This window comes from Manacus candei, unplaced genomic scaffold (genome assembly GCF_025592945.1).
Source record: "Manacus candei isolate 608988 ecotype Guabito, Panama unplaced genomic scaffold, ASM2559294v1 h1tg000076l, whole genome shotgun sequence".
Classification (NCBI taxonomy): domain Eukaryota; kingdom Metazoa; phylum Chordata; class Aves; order Passeriformes; family Pipridae; genus Manacus; species Manacus candei.
Genome location: NW_026138124.1, coordinates 7,942,030 through 7,956,782, shown reverse-complemented (window position 1 = coordinate 7,956,782; position 14,753 = coordinate 7,942,030). Strand labels below are relative to the sequence as shown.

Here is a 14,753-nt window from a genome sequence, read left to right as displayed (position 1 = left end):
CCTGGGGGCCAAACCACTTCTTAGAGGCTGGGGAGGAGGACAGGGGTGCCATGAGTGGCCTGATTTATGTGTGGCGACAGATAATTACGGCTCTTTCATCATCTGTCAGGCAAACGGGCCCAGCAGAGCCCTACAACACGTTTCTGGCTCCCCACCTCAGCCCATAAATCTCGCCAGCACATGGTGATAAATCAGCAGGGACCGGGGGAGCAGGGCCTGGGTGGGCGTTCCTGCTGACCTCCCACCCTGTAATGGGCACCTAGGTAGGAAGCGACCAGGATGAGGTGGGGATGGCCCAGTGGGATGCACTAATTACAGGTGGCATCCGGTGCCCCGTGATTTATAGTCTGGTCTTGCCCGCTTCCAGGAGCTGGGCCTGGATCCCTGCAGCAAGGGCTGCCCAGAGCTGAGACACTGAGAACCCCTGGCAGCTCTCCCCAGCCAGCTCCTGGGGGCTGGGGGCAGGATGGGGGCAGCTTTGGGACTGCTCCTTCTGCCCCTCCCTCTGCCCAAGCATCACCCAGCTGGGACTGGCTTTGTGCCCAGCTCAGCCTCCTCCGTGTCTGTTCTGTACTGCACCTCCTGACCTCCCACACCAGCAGAAACATTCCCATGGCAAGGATCTGTGCTGCTTAGCTGGGTTTTAGACAGGCACGTCTCTAAGTGGGTCTGACATCCATGTCCTGCTGGCATTCAAGCATCCTGAAGACCCCCTTGCTCTTGAGCTGAGCTCACCTGGTAAGTCAGTGGTCGAGGAGCCTCCACTCCTGGACAGAACAAGACTGGGTGGTGAGAAGGATGCTGGGGAGAACAAGAGGGCCATAGTGAGCACAGGTGAGCACTCAAAAATATTTGCAAGCTTCACCTCCCTTTGAAGTCCTGGTGCCTCAACCTCCCCTCTCCCTGAGGCCCTGGCTCCTGATTTATTGGGTTCCTGGAGGAGAGGCACCTAAATTAGCTCAGGCTTCAAAGAGCCAAGAGAGGAGACGGGCAATAGACAAATAACCCCCCGCTAATTGTGGCTATTGATCAAACATGAGCCAGGACGATCAGATAGGAAGGGATGGATCAAGGGGGGCACATTCTCCAGGGGCTCTGCTTTCGCACCAGTCACCCCAACAATTTGTCAGACCCGCTCCTGGGCTGTTTTTCAAAGCATTACCTGTCACACAGGAAGGCATTTAGTGACTGGTTGCTAATGAGATGATGGGCAAACACACGTGGCTGTCCCTCACTGCTCTGAGGGTGGGGACCTGGCTCTGCCCATGGCCTCCGGACCTGCTGCACCTGGGAAGTCCCTCGTCCCACCAGCTTGTGGATTCAGGAAACAAGGGGCTGCTTTCAGCATCGTTTTCCCCAAGTAAGTGCCGGTCAGGCATGTCAGCCCAGACAGCTCTGCCCCCAGGCTCCTGCTCTGCTTCGAAGGGACAGGAAGGCTCTGGATGCAGGTAGCACTTTAGCTCTTTTATCACCTGCCCCAATCCCCCCTGACACATTCCTGCTTCCTGCTCCGCAGGGCAGAGGCATGCCAAGCCCTGCACATTCCTGTACCGATCCCTGACTCCCTGGGGCTGCTCCTTCCCAGGCACCCACCTACCTCAGTGCCCACGGATGCTCCTGGCTCACTGGGGTGAGTGTGGAGCCTCCAGCACCAATCCTGGGGCAGGAGTAATTTTGCCTTCTCCTGCACTCAGCCACAAGACTTGCTCCTCTCTCAGCAGTGTCATCATTCTGTGCCTCAGTTTCTCTTAGCTGGGAAGTAACAGAGATGCTGCAGCACCCATGAGCTGGGGGGAAAGAAGAGCCAGGGTGGTGATGCCCCACAGGGTTCTGTGTCACAGCACCACATAAAACCCAGGGATGACCTGGCCCAGGCTGAGCCACCAGCCCACCCAGCAGAGGAGAGGGCAGAGCAGCACAGGAGAACTCCTGCAGCGCCCAAATTCTTAGCAGAGACTAAAGCAACCACTGCATCTCACTGCAAGCTCTGGGCACCCCAGCACTGATGTCCCATGCTCCAGCCTGGTACCACATGCTCAGGAGCATCCCCAGGGGCAGGAACCAGGCAGGACTCGCCCTGTGACTCTCTGCAAAGCCACACCTGCGGCAGGTGAGGAGGGTCGGGGGAGCCACGTGATGAGCCCTGTCCTGTAGTGGGGTTTTTTAGAGGCAGCTGTGTGTCCCTGGAGGAGTGTCTCCCACACCTTGCAGGAGGCAGGACCACAGCAGCACCTCTCCCACTCCCCCTCGCCGCTGCCATGTCTGGAGTAGCCGTGGGGAAAGGCACAGAGCCAGAGCCAGACAGCTCGGAGGAGGAGCTGGAAGCGGGGGGCACACCCCAGGCATGCTGTGGGCAGAGTCTGTGGGTCCCCCAGGGCAGGGAAGCAGCCGCCTGCCTGGGGGACACTGAAGGGATGAAGGTGAGGAAGAGGAGCAGGCCGGTGCGCTCCAAGGCCAGGAGGATGGCTGCCAACGTCAGAGAGCGTAAGAGGATTCTGGACTACAACCAAGCCTTCAACGCCCTGCGCCTGGCCCTCAAGCATGACCTCGGTGGCAAAAGGCTTTCTAAAATCGCCACCCTCCGGCGAGCCATCAACAGGATCGCGGCTCTGTCCCTGTCCCTGCACGGCGCCGGGTGCTGCTGGCCCTGCGCCCACTCCGAGTGCCACGACCGGGCTGGGGTCCCCGCGCAGGAGCCAGGGGTGAAGGGCAGCCGCCCCCAGCTCCCCTGGGAGCCCAGTTCTGCAGGCACACGCTGCCCTCCGTCTCCTCTCTGCGCTGAGTTCTCCCCTCAGAGGCAGCTCCATCACTACGAGAGCCCGAAGGAGGATCACTCCATGCCCAGCCCTGCCTGTTGCTCCAATGGGAACCCCCACCCTGCGCTCCGGGGCACCCGCCAGCAGCGACACACGGGCAGCCTGCAGGACCCCCTGGCCGGGGCAATCCCCTGGCAGCTGGGCTACTGCCAGAGCTGGGGACACCAGCAGTGCCTCCCCATCCACTGACCTGCATTGCTGGGGTGGCAAGATGGTGCCAGGAAGGTAATGGATCCATGGGACAAGTGGAGGGAGTGGGAAGGGAGTGTTGGATGAGAGAGAAGCACTGCAGGATGTGGAGCTTGGCTGCAATGCTGCTGAGAGCTGGGAACCCCCAACAAACTGTACTGGACCCCAGTGCTGCCCAGGTCTCTGCTCTGTGGGAAAACTGTGGAATGTAGGAAGTCCTCTGGAAGTGCCAGCTCTCTGTTTCTTGTGAGTTCTCACTGTTGCTGATTGCCACTGTTATTTATTCTCTCTCGCTTGCTCTGTGAGAAAATACGAATTACAAACCCAGCACCAGGGCACTGGCTCTTAATATGTGTGGGATGGACAGATGGGCCGTGGGGATCATGCTAAAGCCCCTGGCTGGCTGGTCACTCTGGCTCCCATCGGTGAAGGAGGGGAGCAGGAGCAGGGAAAGGTTAGTGCCCTGGGACTTTTGATGCTAAGCTCATTGGTACAGACGTTTGTGCCTGGCAGATTTGCGAGGCCATGAGGGGAGACAGATGTCAGCTTTCATAAAACCCACCCATCCAATTGCAGTTTCCTCCTGATCACAGTGAAGTGGCTCTGGTGGGACAGGCCGGTAGCACGTTCCTGGCCGGCCCCCACGGCAGGGAGGAAGGGGGAATTTTACTGGAAAGGTCTCTTTTGTCCCTTCCCTCTGGCTTAGAGAGCTTGGACCAGCTGGGAGGGCTCCCTTCCACCCGAGGCTCAGCAAACTGGAATTGCTGCAGGAATCAGGCAGGGATTTACAGCCACACTTACCACAGCCAGCAGATTTTTGGATTGGACCAATTGCACTGTGTGATTCCCGCAGTGCTGAGCCCCACAGAGCTCCCCCAGCCCCACTGCTCCCACCCCAGTGCTCCCAGCATGGCTGCCAACATAAAAGGGCAGTCTGAGCTCCTTCCCTGCCGAGGGGCACATGCTGGAACAACCATCTCAACCCTCTGCTGTTGTGTGCCAGGCCCTCCCCAGGGTCTCCTCCTCCTTCCTTAATCCCCAGTGGGACAAGGGAGCTAGGCTGGGAGCAGGGGAAAGCTGGCAACAGCCAGGAGAGAGAGCTCTTTGCTCAGCAAAGGAGCCTCTTTAAAGTGCTGATGATATGAGGCATCTTGGCTTCAGCCTCTGACAGGTGTTCCCTTTGCCAGAAGAAGGCCTGCAGCCCTGTCCATGGAAGGAATCCTGCTTCTCCCAGCAGCATCCCTGCTCTGGGTGCTCTCCCTGCTCTGGCTCTCCGTGGAGCAGCACACAGCCCTGCTCTGCCCTGTCAGCAGCCATCACCCGGGGGTTGAGAGCCCAGCAACACCAGCATTCAAGGAAGGTTTAAGTGACACCCTAATACAGACAGGAACCCCTCCCTCCTCACAGATTTGCATCTCCATGTTTTTCCCCCACCAGCTTTGGTGACCAGCTGAAGTGAGAGATGGAAACAGCTGGTCACAGAGGCAGGAGCGAGGGGGATGCATAACCCCACAAGACCCCCCCCAGAGCTGGGTCACCCCACTGCTCTCAGGTTCACATTTACAAAACATAAATCCTAATTCTACCTGGAGGCTGCAGGATGGAATAAGGCTCTGGGCAGGGCTGGGCAGCAGGTCCCGGCTGGCATCAGGCTCTTTGGGCACCTCTCAGGGAGGCAGAAGGTGCTGGGTATGCCTCGTAGATGGCACTGACCCAGGGCAGCCCCAGCCCAGCTCTGCAGCGATGAGGGGCATTGTGAGGGTCTGCTCTGTGCCGCACGCCCCCCACCTGCCTGGGGAAGGGCTTTCAGCCAGGAGGGAGGCAGGGGCAGCAGGGCTGTGTGTACCCAGCACGGACCCACCCTCGGCATCCCCCGCGCCGTCGGGGCTGGCGGCGGCCCCGACCCCGCCGGCACAGGCGGAGCCCGGCCGGGGCTGGGCTCTCACGTACCGCTGCAGCGGAGCGGAGCCCGTGGGAGCCCCCGGGAAGAGCGGGGGGTCGGTGGGGCGGGACAGAGCTCGGGGCTGGGCGGGTCGGAGGCGGCGGGGACACCCCTGCTCTCCCACCGCTCCGCTCCGCCCCGCCGCATCCCCGCCAGCATCCCGGGGGGGCCGCGGCGCCGCCCGCACCGGGACGGGCGGAGGCTGAGCGCGGCTCGGGGGTGAGGAGCGGGGGGCACGGGGACACCCCGGGGGCGGGCCGCGGCCCCGATCCTGCCCCGGGGGCCGAGCCGGGCTGGCCCCTCCTCCGGCTCGGCCTCCCGGGGGGCGGCGGGCCCCGAGCGCAGAGCGGCGGCGGCGGGGCGCTGCCGGAGCCCGCTCCGCCGGGCCATGGCCAGCACCGGCTCCGCGCCCGGGGGCGCGGGCGCGGGCTCGGGCTCCGGCTCGGGCTCGGGCACGGTGCTGCCCACCCGCTTCCAGGAGACCGAGAAGCTGCTGTCGGCGACGGAGGGCCGGGAGGAGAAGGGCCTCCGCGGCTCCAAATCCTTCACCGCAGCCTTGCCCGGCGAGACGGAGCGCAACGGGCACGGGCTCGGCTACAAGTCGGTGTCGGTCGGGCACCTGGAGGCGCCGCCGCTCTCGCCGTCCCGGCTGAGCCTGGGCAGAGCCTCTTCCACGGCCACCAGCACGGCGGCCCCGGAGCAGGGCCGCCCGCGGGACTACCTGGTGCTCGCCATCTTCTCCTGCTTCTGCCCCGTCTGGCCCCTCAACATCGTGGCCCTCGTCTTCTCCATCATGGTGAGTGCGGGACCCGCCGGGCTCACCGACCCGCCCGTTCCCCCCCCGGTTCTCCCGCCGCCCCCGACGGCCGCCCCGGAGCTGTCCGCGGTGCTGCACCGCCGGGACCGGGGCGCGGCGGGGCGGGAGGCGCCCGCACCGCTCCCGCAGCGCTCAGCCCGGGGCGCGGGGGCTCGGCCGGGCTGTGCCGCCGCTCGGCTCCCGCAGGGCGCTCCGGTGCGGGTCCGGGGAACGGAGGCGGGCGGGGAGCGGCGCCGAGCCCGGGGCAGCGCGCGGGGAGGCGGCGGGATGGATGTGGAAAGGGAGGCGGTGGGATGGAGATGGAGATGGGTGGGGGATCCCAGGGCAGGGCTCCGGGAAGCCCGGTAGCTCCGGAAAGCCCGATCCCTGCCGCCAGGCAGCGGTCCAGAACGACTCGCCGGGCTTTCCCGGGAAGGAGCTGCGAGGCGAAGCAATGACAAGGGATCTCCCTCCGCCCCTCCTAGCCCAGCCCTGCAGCACTGGGGAGACCCTGGCTGGATGCTGGTTCCTGTCCCTCAGGCACTTCAAAGGGTCAGGCGCACCTGCAGCTCTTTTAGTTGCCCCGGAGAAGCAATTTTCGCCATTAAACATCCCCCAAACCTCAGCAAATACACCAACAGCCGAGCAGGGCAGAATGAAGCCAGCCAGCCTCCCACCCATCTCGGGTACAGGTGGCTCAGTCAGCACAGCCCGACAGGCACGGCCACCCCCTTACCCATCAGATGCTGCTCTCTTGTACAGCCCCCCCAGCACCTTCTGTGCCTTTGATTTGCAACAAAGGCAAATCTTTTCTTTGAAAAATCATCTCGGCTACCTGCTTAGCACACAGAAATACACCGAGGGGCACCTGCAGCCAGCACTTCCCCAAAAACCAACAACAACTTGGAGGCAGACACTGGCAGTTGCCACAGAAAGCCCTCTAGAGAGACCCATTTCCATTTTGAGGAGGAATCATCGTTTCTGCCAGTGCCAGCTGTCATCTGCGTAGTACAGTTGTGTGGCAGAGCCTGTTTAGGCAGCATACAGGGAAGCCAGCCAGCCTTGTTTGGCTTTGCACTGCAACGAGAGGGAAAGCAGCTGGGTATTGCATATCCATGGTAATAAACAAGGTCTCTCACGGGGATTTTCCAACCACATTAGCCTTCATGCAAAATAGATTCTCACACTCTCCCTCGCAGGCGTTAGAGCCTCCAGGGCAGTGGGGATGTGCCTTGGGCCACACGAGCCCCACAGAGTAGAAGAGTAAGCAGTGAAAAAGGAGCAGGAGTTAGTTAATCCTGCCAGACAGCGAAGGACTGGGCGTAGTGACTGTGTCACACCCAAAGGCAGGCAAGGCCAACAAAGCAACAAGACTGTTTGGCTGCCCTCTGCTTCCAAGGCCCTGGGTCACGTTGACCAGAGCTCATCCAGAGCTGGGGAAGGGGAAGCCCAACCCCAAAGGCAGAGGTGCACTCAGATGAGCTTGTTCTCCAGGACAAGGTTTATAGCACACACAGTTCACTTAATTTATTACTGCCCTTTCTAGTCCTGGCCCTGCCTACACCACCACCCTCTCCACACACCCCCACCTGACAGCCAGGGAGCTCCACACGGCACCGGCGGAGCAGGATGAGGAGTGATCCTTCCTCTGTGCTGACCCTGGGGAAACAGGAAACATCTGTCTGGGTCCTTCTGCCAGCAGGAACAGCTCTCAGGGCACTGGCTGATGTTTTACCTGCTTAAATTTAGGAATTTAGCTCCCAGTGACCCCCCAGGTTCCCACAGGCTTAGTTTTTCTCACAGAGTAAAACCTGGGAGTGCCTGATCATGCACAAATCTGAGCAGGAACCAGGTTTTTGTGATTCCTGTCACCTGGGGGAACAGGAGGACCCTTCCACAACGTGCTGACATTCCTTTAGCTCTGCAATTGTGCCTTTCTTTCCTAAGTCAATGCTTTTGCACATGAAAGCTTTTTTTCTGGGTGATAAGCATCCAGAGAGGAAAGCAAATGAATGCTTCTGAGTTTAGTGCCTTATAAATCATTTTCCAAAAGCTGCTCTCAGATCCCAGCAGGGCCTATAGCCAGAGGTGGAAAAAAACCCCTGCTTTAGCCTCCAACCTGTTCCTGCTAATGCTGGTCTTGTGGAAACGAGTTACCTGGAGGCTCCTCCACTGATCCTTGGATGCATTTTCTTGGCCAAGTGAGGATCTGGCTGCACTGAAGGGTTCAGGTCATTCCCCAAGCCAGAGAGTGGGACTGGTGGACACAAGGACAGTGCAGCCCCATGGGAGCCATCTCAGAGGAGTGAAGGGCAGATCTGGGTACCACACACACACTGCATTTCTATTGTGAATCCCTTTCCCTTCCCACCAAAGTGCAGCCACATCAGGGGAAGGAGCAGAGAGGTCACAATATACAAAACTGAACAAATGAAGGGAAGTGAAAATATCCAGCCAGAAGAATCATATATTAGCATCAAGGACAACCCTGCAAAGTACTTGGTGTCCAAAATAAGTAGTGTCATCCCCAAAAGATGTGGGAGAAGTCGGACTATCCTTACTCATTTTAAATGCCACAGTCATCTATCTGAGCCTGGAGCTGACTTATACCCCTCTCAGAATGTTTCCTTCAACAAAACACAAGTGTTGAGGATTAGTGATTTATTTTGAGTCATTGGTGGAAGGCAGCAAAGAGCACCCAAAGCCAGTTCATAAATTGGGAAAGATTGCAGGGAAGAGGACGTGATGATTTGTCTTCCCCATCCCTGGGACTAGCACAGAAAAGTAATTGCCTTCATTTGCAACAGGGCCACTTAGGGAAAAAACCCATTTTGAACAGTAACTGGAACAGATAGCAGTGGGAAACAGGTAAGATTAATAACTTCTGCAACAGCCAGCCTTACCTGGCTCCACAGGTGCTGCAGTACAGCACCCACTTCCAAGGCCCTGGGCTCTAATAGGAATCCCTTGGCTCACACACAGTGACTCACTCCCCTGTCGCCCTCGAGCCTTTCTGAGATGTTCTGCCTCGGCGAGTCTCCATTAATAAACAAGATGTTAATGTTTTTATGTGGAAAGCAAAACACAGGATTAGTGATACTAGAGAACTATAATCAAACTGTTCCACACCAATGAATAATATATGTACAGTACCAAATGCTTGCTAAACACCCCATGCCAATGCTGATGTGTTTTTTTTGTAATTGTTCAGGATAAATGAGCAATAAACACTTGCAGAAAGCTGTAGTGATAAATACATTGAATTCGTTAGCCTATATATTTTCCCTAGAAGACAGCTAAAACTGCATATTTCACTGCAGTCTAACCCACACCCTGCCAAAATATTACACTTGTTACAAAAACCAGAGCCTAAAGAGATAAATCCCCAGTGTTGGAGCTTTTGGCGAGCAGGACAGGGATTCTGTCGATCCCTGGGCTACTGCATCCTCCCCATCTCTTGCCACCAACCCATGAGGCTTCATTTTGTCACCTCCTGTTCTGTAATGAAAATAGCTCTTGGCTGCATCCCATCGCTCTTAGAGCCAGTCTGGCAAACCTGCTGTTGGGACCAGGAGGAACGAGGTCCTGAGCTCTGCTGGTGTCACTGTTGATGCACAGGGTGGCCCTGAGTGGAGCAGGACGTTTGCAGGGATGCAGTGGAAGCAGTGGCCCGCCTGTTTGAGGCTCTGCTGTGTTATTTACGTGGTGATACCAACTAAAATGAGTACATGGAAACCTCCAAAGCTGCATTTTTCCTATGGAGCAGCTGCCTGGGCTGGGCATGTTTTGATCATGGTGCTGCCAAGAGGCAGTGGCATTAAAGTAAGATTAATTGGAAATAGGAGAGTAACATCACATATTTGTTTGTTCAGACTCTCAATGATGTTGCATGGTTAGTGCTGGAGCACGACTAGGCCTCCTAACCCTTAATTAATTAATTAATTAATTTAAAAAACATGTGGCAGGGGACCCTTTCCAGCACAGTTATTTCTGAGATACACATTTTTTGAAAGGCAAGTGGGATTGCTTTGATCCACTTCCACCTTTAACTTTTTTTAACTCGTACATTTATTTTCTTAACTCAGAGTTTCCCCAGTTTTAGCAGGCACACCCCAAAGGGAGGAGCTGGCAGATGGCATAGGGAGATGCTGGCCCTACAGCCTGCCCCAGATCCCCTTCTCCTGATCCCTGGCTCAGCCAAGGCAGCACAGCTGGAGATGGATGGGGCAGGGGAAGAAGCCTTTAACCCATGTTAAAATGTTAAATACTTAAAAGCACCTCTTAATAAAGAGTAACTGCTCAAGGCAGTTGAAGTATCTAAAAAACCCTCTTCCCAGTGAAGTCAAGGGGAGTTTTGCCTGACTCCTCCACTGGATTAAGGCTGCTGGGCTTCCTTCTCCCCCCGTCCTGCCTTGCTTCCCTTTCCCCTCACTCCAAACCTTCCCAACCACATATAAATATTACCAACGGTCCTTAAAACCCCTTTACCCAGTTCTCCTCCCTCCAAACCCCCTTCCCAATGGGCTTCACGGGAGGCAGGAGGGCACTGCACGAATTTGGGAAGGCTTTTCAGCCCGGAGAGCTGGGCTGGTCACAGCCCATCTGCCTCCTGTTCCCCCGCCGTTGGGGCTCCGGCCTGTCCCCTGCACCGGCAGCAATGCTGACGCACGGTGAGTAATTCCACCACAATATCCTCGCGTGGGACTGCACAGCTGCCCTTTGCTAAGTGCTGGGAGCTCCCTCAGCCAAGGGCAGGACGCCCAGCACACCCTTCCCGGCAGGATCAGGAGCGCTCCGGGCCCTTCTCTCAGCAGCAATGCTTCTCCCTCACCAGGAATTCTTATTTCCAGTGTTTTTTTTTCACTCGGGAACCAAATGATTTGCCAGTTAGAAGAGCAAGAAAGAAGATGGGTAATCACTTCCTCTGAGAGTTTATGATGCCTCTGTGTGTGATGTTTGCTGATGAGCTGTGCTTGGCCTTCGGGATGCTCTGTGTGGTTGGTGAGGGTGGAGGCTTCTCTAGCCCGGCAGGTCAGCAGTGCTGCAGAGCCCAGGGCTGTGAGCTCAGAGGGCTCAGGCCACAGCATCACCCTTGCTGCCCTGTCAGGTACCAGGCAAGGTTTTGCTCATCCAATCTTACATCTTTCCCCTTTGGGTGTGACCCCCAAATCCTGCTCAACCCACCCAGCCCCGGCAGCACTGCTGGACAGACCCAGGGGAAACTTCACTAACCCCCTAGAGATACTCCCAGGGTCTGGATCTCAGCCAGGCTCATGGGTGGCCATCCCTGAGTGAGCAGAGAAAAGCAAAATTCGAAGGGAACCTCCAAATTTTCTAGTCCATCCCCCTGAGTGGCCACTTAAGACAAGGATCAATTTAGCCCACTGAAAGCCTGCCATAAAAATGCTGGTGCCCACCAACATCATGGAATCACAGAATCATTTAGGCTGGAAAAGCCCTCTAGGATCATCAAGTTCAACCATTAACTTAACACTTCCATGTTACCACTAAACCACATCCCCAGCTGCCACATCTACACATTTTTTTGAACACTTCTAAGGATGGTGACTCTGCCACTTCCCTGGGCAGCCTGACCACCCTTTCAGTGAAGACATTTTTCCTAATATCCAACCTAAAACTCCCCTGGTACAACTTAAGGCCATTTCCTCTTGTCCTATCACTTGTTACCTGGGAGAAGAAACTGGCTCCCACCTGGCTCCACCCTCCTTTCAGGGAGCTGTAGAGAGTGAGAAGGTCCCCCCTGAGCCCCCCCAGCTCCCTCAGCTGCTCCTCATCAGACCTGTGCTCCAGATCCTTCCCCAGCTCCATTACCTTTCTCTGGACATGTTCCAGCATCCATCAGCACCAGGCAAATCCTGTTCTAGCTCCAGCTTTTGGGGATCTCTGTTCATCCCTTAATGACTCCACACAAAATGATTTCCAGCCACCTACTCTTGCCTTCCCTCATCCCACTCCTTAGCCCTGCCACAGCCAGGGAAACCCTGCTTTGCCTTACAGTGCAGGGGAAAGCTCTCACTGAGCTGCCTGAGGAAATCAATAGAGCAGCAGGGGAATTCACAATGAAACCAGGACCAGAATAGAGAAGCTCTATGGACTATTCCTCCCCTCCCTACAGTGCACACGAGAGCAGGAATTCACTGTAGGAGGACTGCATTTAAAAAGAGAGATGGAGAACACAACCCGTCTGTGTTGAAGCAGAAATTCAGGGTGATGCAGAGGCACCGAAGCACATCCCATCACGAGGGGAAAGCCAGTGGTTACCACTTGTTTTATCAAAGCCTGTTCCTCTCACACACACATCCAGCTCCAAAGGCACAGAGGCCTCACGCTGCTTTGGAAATGTCACTGCTTTTTTGTCCAGTTTGTCAGTGCTGGTTAAACTCACAATATACATTGCTGCTCAATACATATGATTGCAGAAGAAGAGGGAAGCAGGATGCTTGTCTGTACAAAAGCTGCAGAGGGTTGGTGGTACCCCATGGAGATGCAATTCCCAGAGAATTGAGCGGCTCCAGGGACTGCAGTCAAAAGTTTCAGGGTTTTCCATGAAAGACTCAGAGAGGGGCTGGTGCTGGCTGGGGCTCTGCTGTGCCTGCTGTCCCATGCCAGGGTTATTTCTTAGTCACTCCAGCAAAAATCACGCTTGAGTCAGTGCAGCTCCTACCCAGGGAAGCAGAGCAGCTTCCCAAATGGATTGTCCAGGCATATCAGTCTAGCAGGACCATGGGCTGTCAAAGCCATGGGCTCACAGAGGGGATTTGTGTGTCATCCTGTGAGAGCTCGGGGTGGCAGGTCCAGCCCCCGGGGACACAGAGCTCAGTGTGGGGAGGTACAGCCAGGGAACCACTCTGCCATTCTCAGGAGCTCTCTCTGTGTCCCCCCAGTCGAGGAACAGTGGGCAGCAAGGGGACACGGATGGAGCCCGGCGGCTTGGACGCATGGCCAGGCTGCTCAGCATCGTCTCCATCGTCCTGGGGACCATCATCATCGTGCTCTACATTTCACTCAGCGTCAGAGGTAACACTTCCTTCTCTTTTCCACAGCCCAGCTAGAGCAGGAACCTCACCTGGCTCCAACCCAGTGGACAGGACACACCTGCCCACCATCCACCACCCTTGGGTAGATGGAGCTCCATTCCCATCCTAACTGAACGGGGAGAGCACTAAACCCCTGCAGTCCAGGCTGGTTTGACCATCCCCAGCTGCACACACACATGCAGAACAGCTCAGAGAATGGGCTCCTGGTAGTAACCACACACACTGTCCAAATGACCAGCAAGGAAAGCCCTCCCTGTGCTGTCCATAGTGCTGTGGTGACCACACAAGATCCCCCTGGTGAAAGGTTTTGCCCTGGCAAAAGCTGTGGTGGGTTTAGAAGAGTGGAGTGGGGTATAAAACCAGAAGGGTTTCAGGTCACAAATCAACTTTCCAGAAACACAATCCCCAAATGTTTGGGGAACCTCCCAAACACAAACCCACCTGCCAAACCAGCATGACCAGCACAGCTCAGGCAAGCAGGGGCCTCAAAAACACCCAAAGCCCAAACCAGGAGCGTAAGGGAAACATCTGTGACCGCTGCCCTAATACTCTCTCTCTCTTCCAGTTTCCTAGAAGACGTTTCAGCATGCAAATACCTTGAAGAGGAGGAAGACAACTTTCCTTTTGGGGTTTTTACTTTCAGCCTTGCAACAAAAAAAAAAATTGTCACAGTGTAGGTGGGCAGCCCTAGACAGCCTGCTCTGGAGCGCCGTCGGAAGGAACGCATGCTTCTATTCACTCTTGGAAATGAGTCTGTACAGGTGATGGGATAAAAAACACCGGGAGAAGGAATGGGAAAGGCCATCGGACACCAAGCGGAGAGGAGAAGGGGGAAATCCACTACCTCATTCCCCTCCAGCAAAACTCACGGAGTGGGGAGACAACTAAAGTACAAGAGGAGGAGAGAGTTTCAAGAACGAAGCTTGTTTTAAAAGAAAAATCTAAAGGCGAGAACGGGACATTTCGAGGAATCCTCCTAAGGATTTTGGCACAAGTCACTGGACTTTTGGGGGGTTGTTGGTTTTTAAATCGTCAAATTCTCAGTCTCTACAAAACAAAACAAAGCTCAAACTGCCATCAGGAGCTGAGAGCTGTTCCACGGAGGAGGAGGAGGGAGGGCAGAGCTGCAGCAGGACCACGGCTCTGCTCCGCACGGAACGCAGCCGCAAAAGCTGGAGGATGTGGTGGGTGCTTTTGTATTTTTGATGAAAAAAAAAAAAAAAGAGACAATGACCATTTGCATGCCTTTGGGAATGTTCTCCATGTCTGTTCCTACGAGCTCTTTTATCACTTAGGGCAGATCTCAGAGCTGGCAGAGCAGGATGTTGCTGCATGAGAACCCCAGGCTCCTCCTCACCCCGACCCCATGGGGGGCTTTTTAATGGAAGGAAAGATAACATGTTCCCTGTGAATCCACACATTTCCCTCTGTGCACCCAAAGGGAGGTGCTCATGGCACCCAGACAAGAGCCTGGTTAACCTGTAGCAGCAGCACCAAGGCACAGAGAGCACATTCCATCCACTTACACCTTGATGTCACATCATGACACCCATGCAGAAGCTTCAGCGTGATCCAGCCCCTGCCACTGCCACTGCTCATCTCCCTGACCCTTTGGGGCTTCAGCTTAGGGCCTTCCAGGGGATTTTCAGGGGCATGGAGGAGTTTTAGATCCCTGCTCTTCTCCCTGCACCCCTCACATGCTCTTCTGCACGTCTGGAAATCTCCGGTGTCCCCGGAGCTGTCCGGGGTCAGTTCCACAAGTTGTATTATTTTGTAATGTTTTGTATTTAACATAACAAGAACATAGACTTTGCTCCTCCCATTCTGCCTATAGGTACCACAGGCCCCACCATGTCTTCCACACCACACAGCTCCCTTGGCCATTTCCCATGGGATACAATCACGACACCCCCTGAAGCCTCCTTCCAGCCCCATCCCTTCTCCTTCCTGCT

At 56.1% G+C, this 14,753-nt stretch overlaps 2 protein-coding genes across 2 annotated transcripts; both read left to right on the top strand.

Moving 5' to 3' along the window:
* The first annotated feature begins 1,480 nt into the window (after nt 1-1,480).
* On the top strand, nt 1,481-3,005 carry BHLHA9 (basic helix-loop-helix family member a9). Its single transcript, XM_051809887.1, has one exon. The coding sequence runs from the start codon at nt 2,259-2,261 to the stop codon at nt 3,003-3,005; it is 747 nt and encodes a 248-aa protein (XP_051665847.1). The 5' UTR covers nt 1,481-2,258.
* Nucleotides 3,006-4,643: 1,638 nt separating this feature from the next.
* TRARG1 (trafficking regulator of GLUT4 (SLC2A4) 1) lies at nt 4,644-14,064 on the top strand. The gene is made up of 3 exons (XM_051810032.1): nt 4,644-5,743; nt 12,649-12,781; nt 13,367-14,064. The coding sequence occupies exons 1-3, from the start codon at nt 5,336-5,338 to the stop codon at nt 13,372-13,374; spliced, it is 549 nt and encodes a 182-aa protein (XP_051665992.1). The 5' UTR covers nt 4,644-5,335; the 3' UTR covers nt 13,375-14,064.
* The last annotated feature ends 689 nt before the right edge of the window (nt 14,065-14,753 follow it).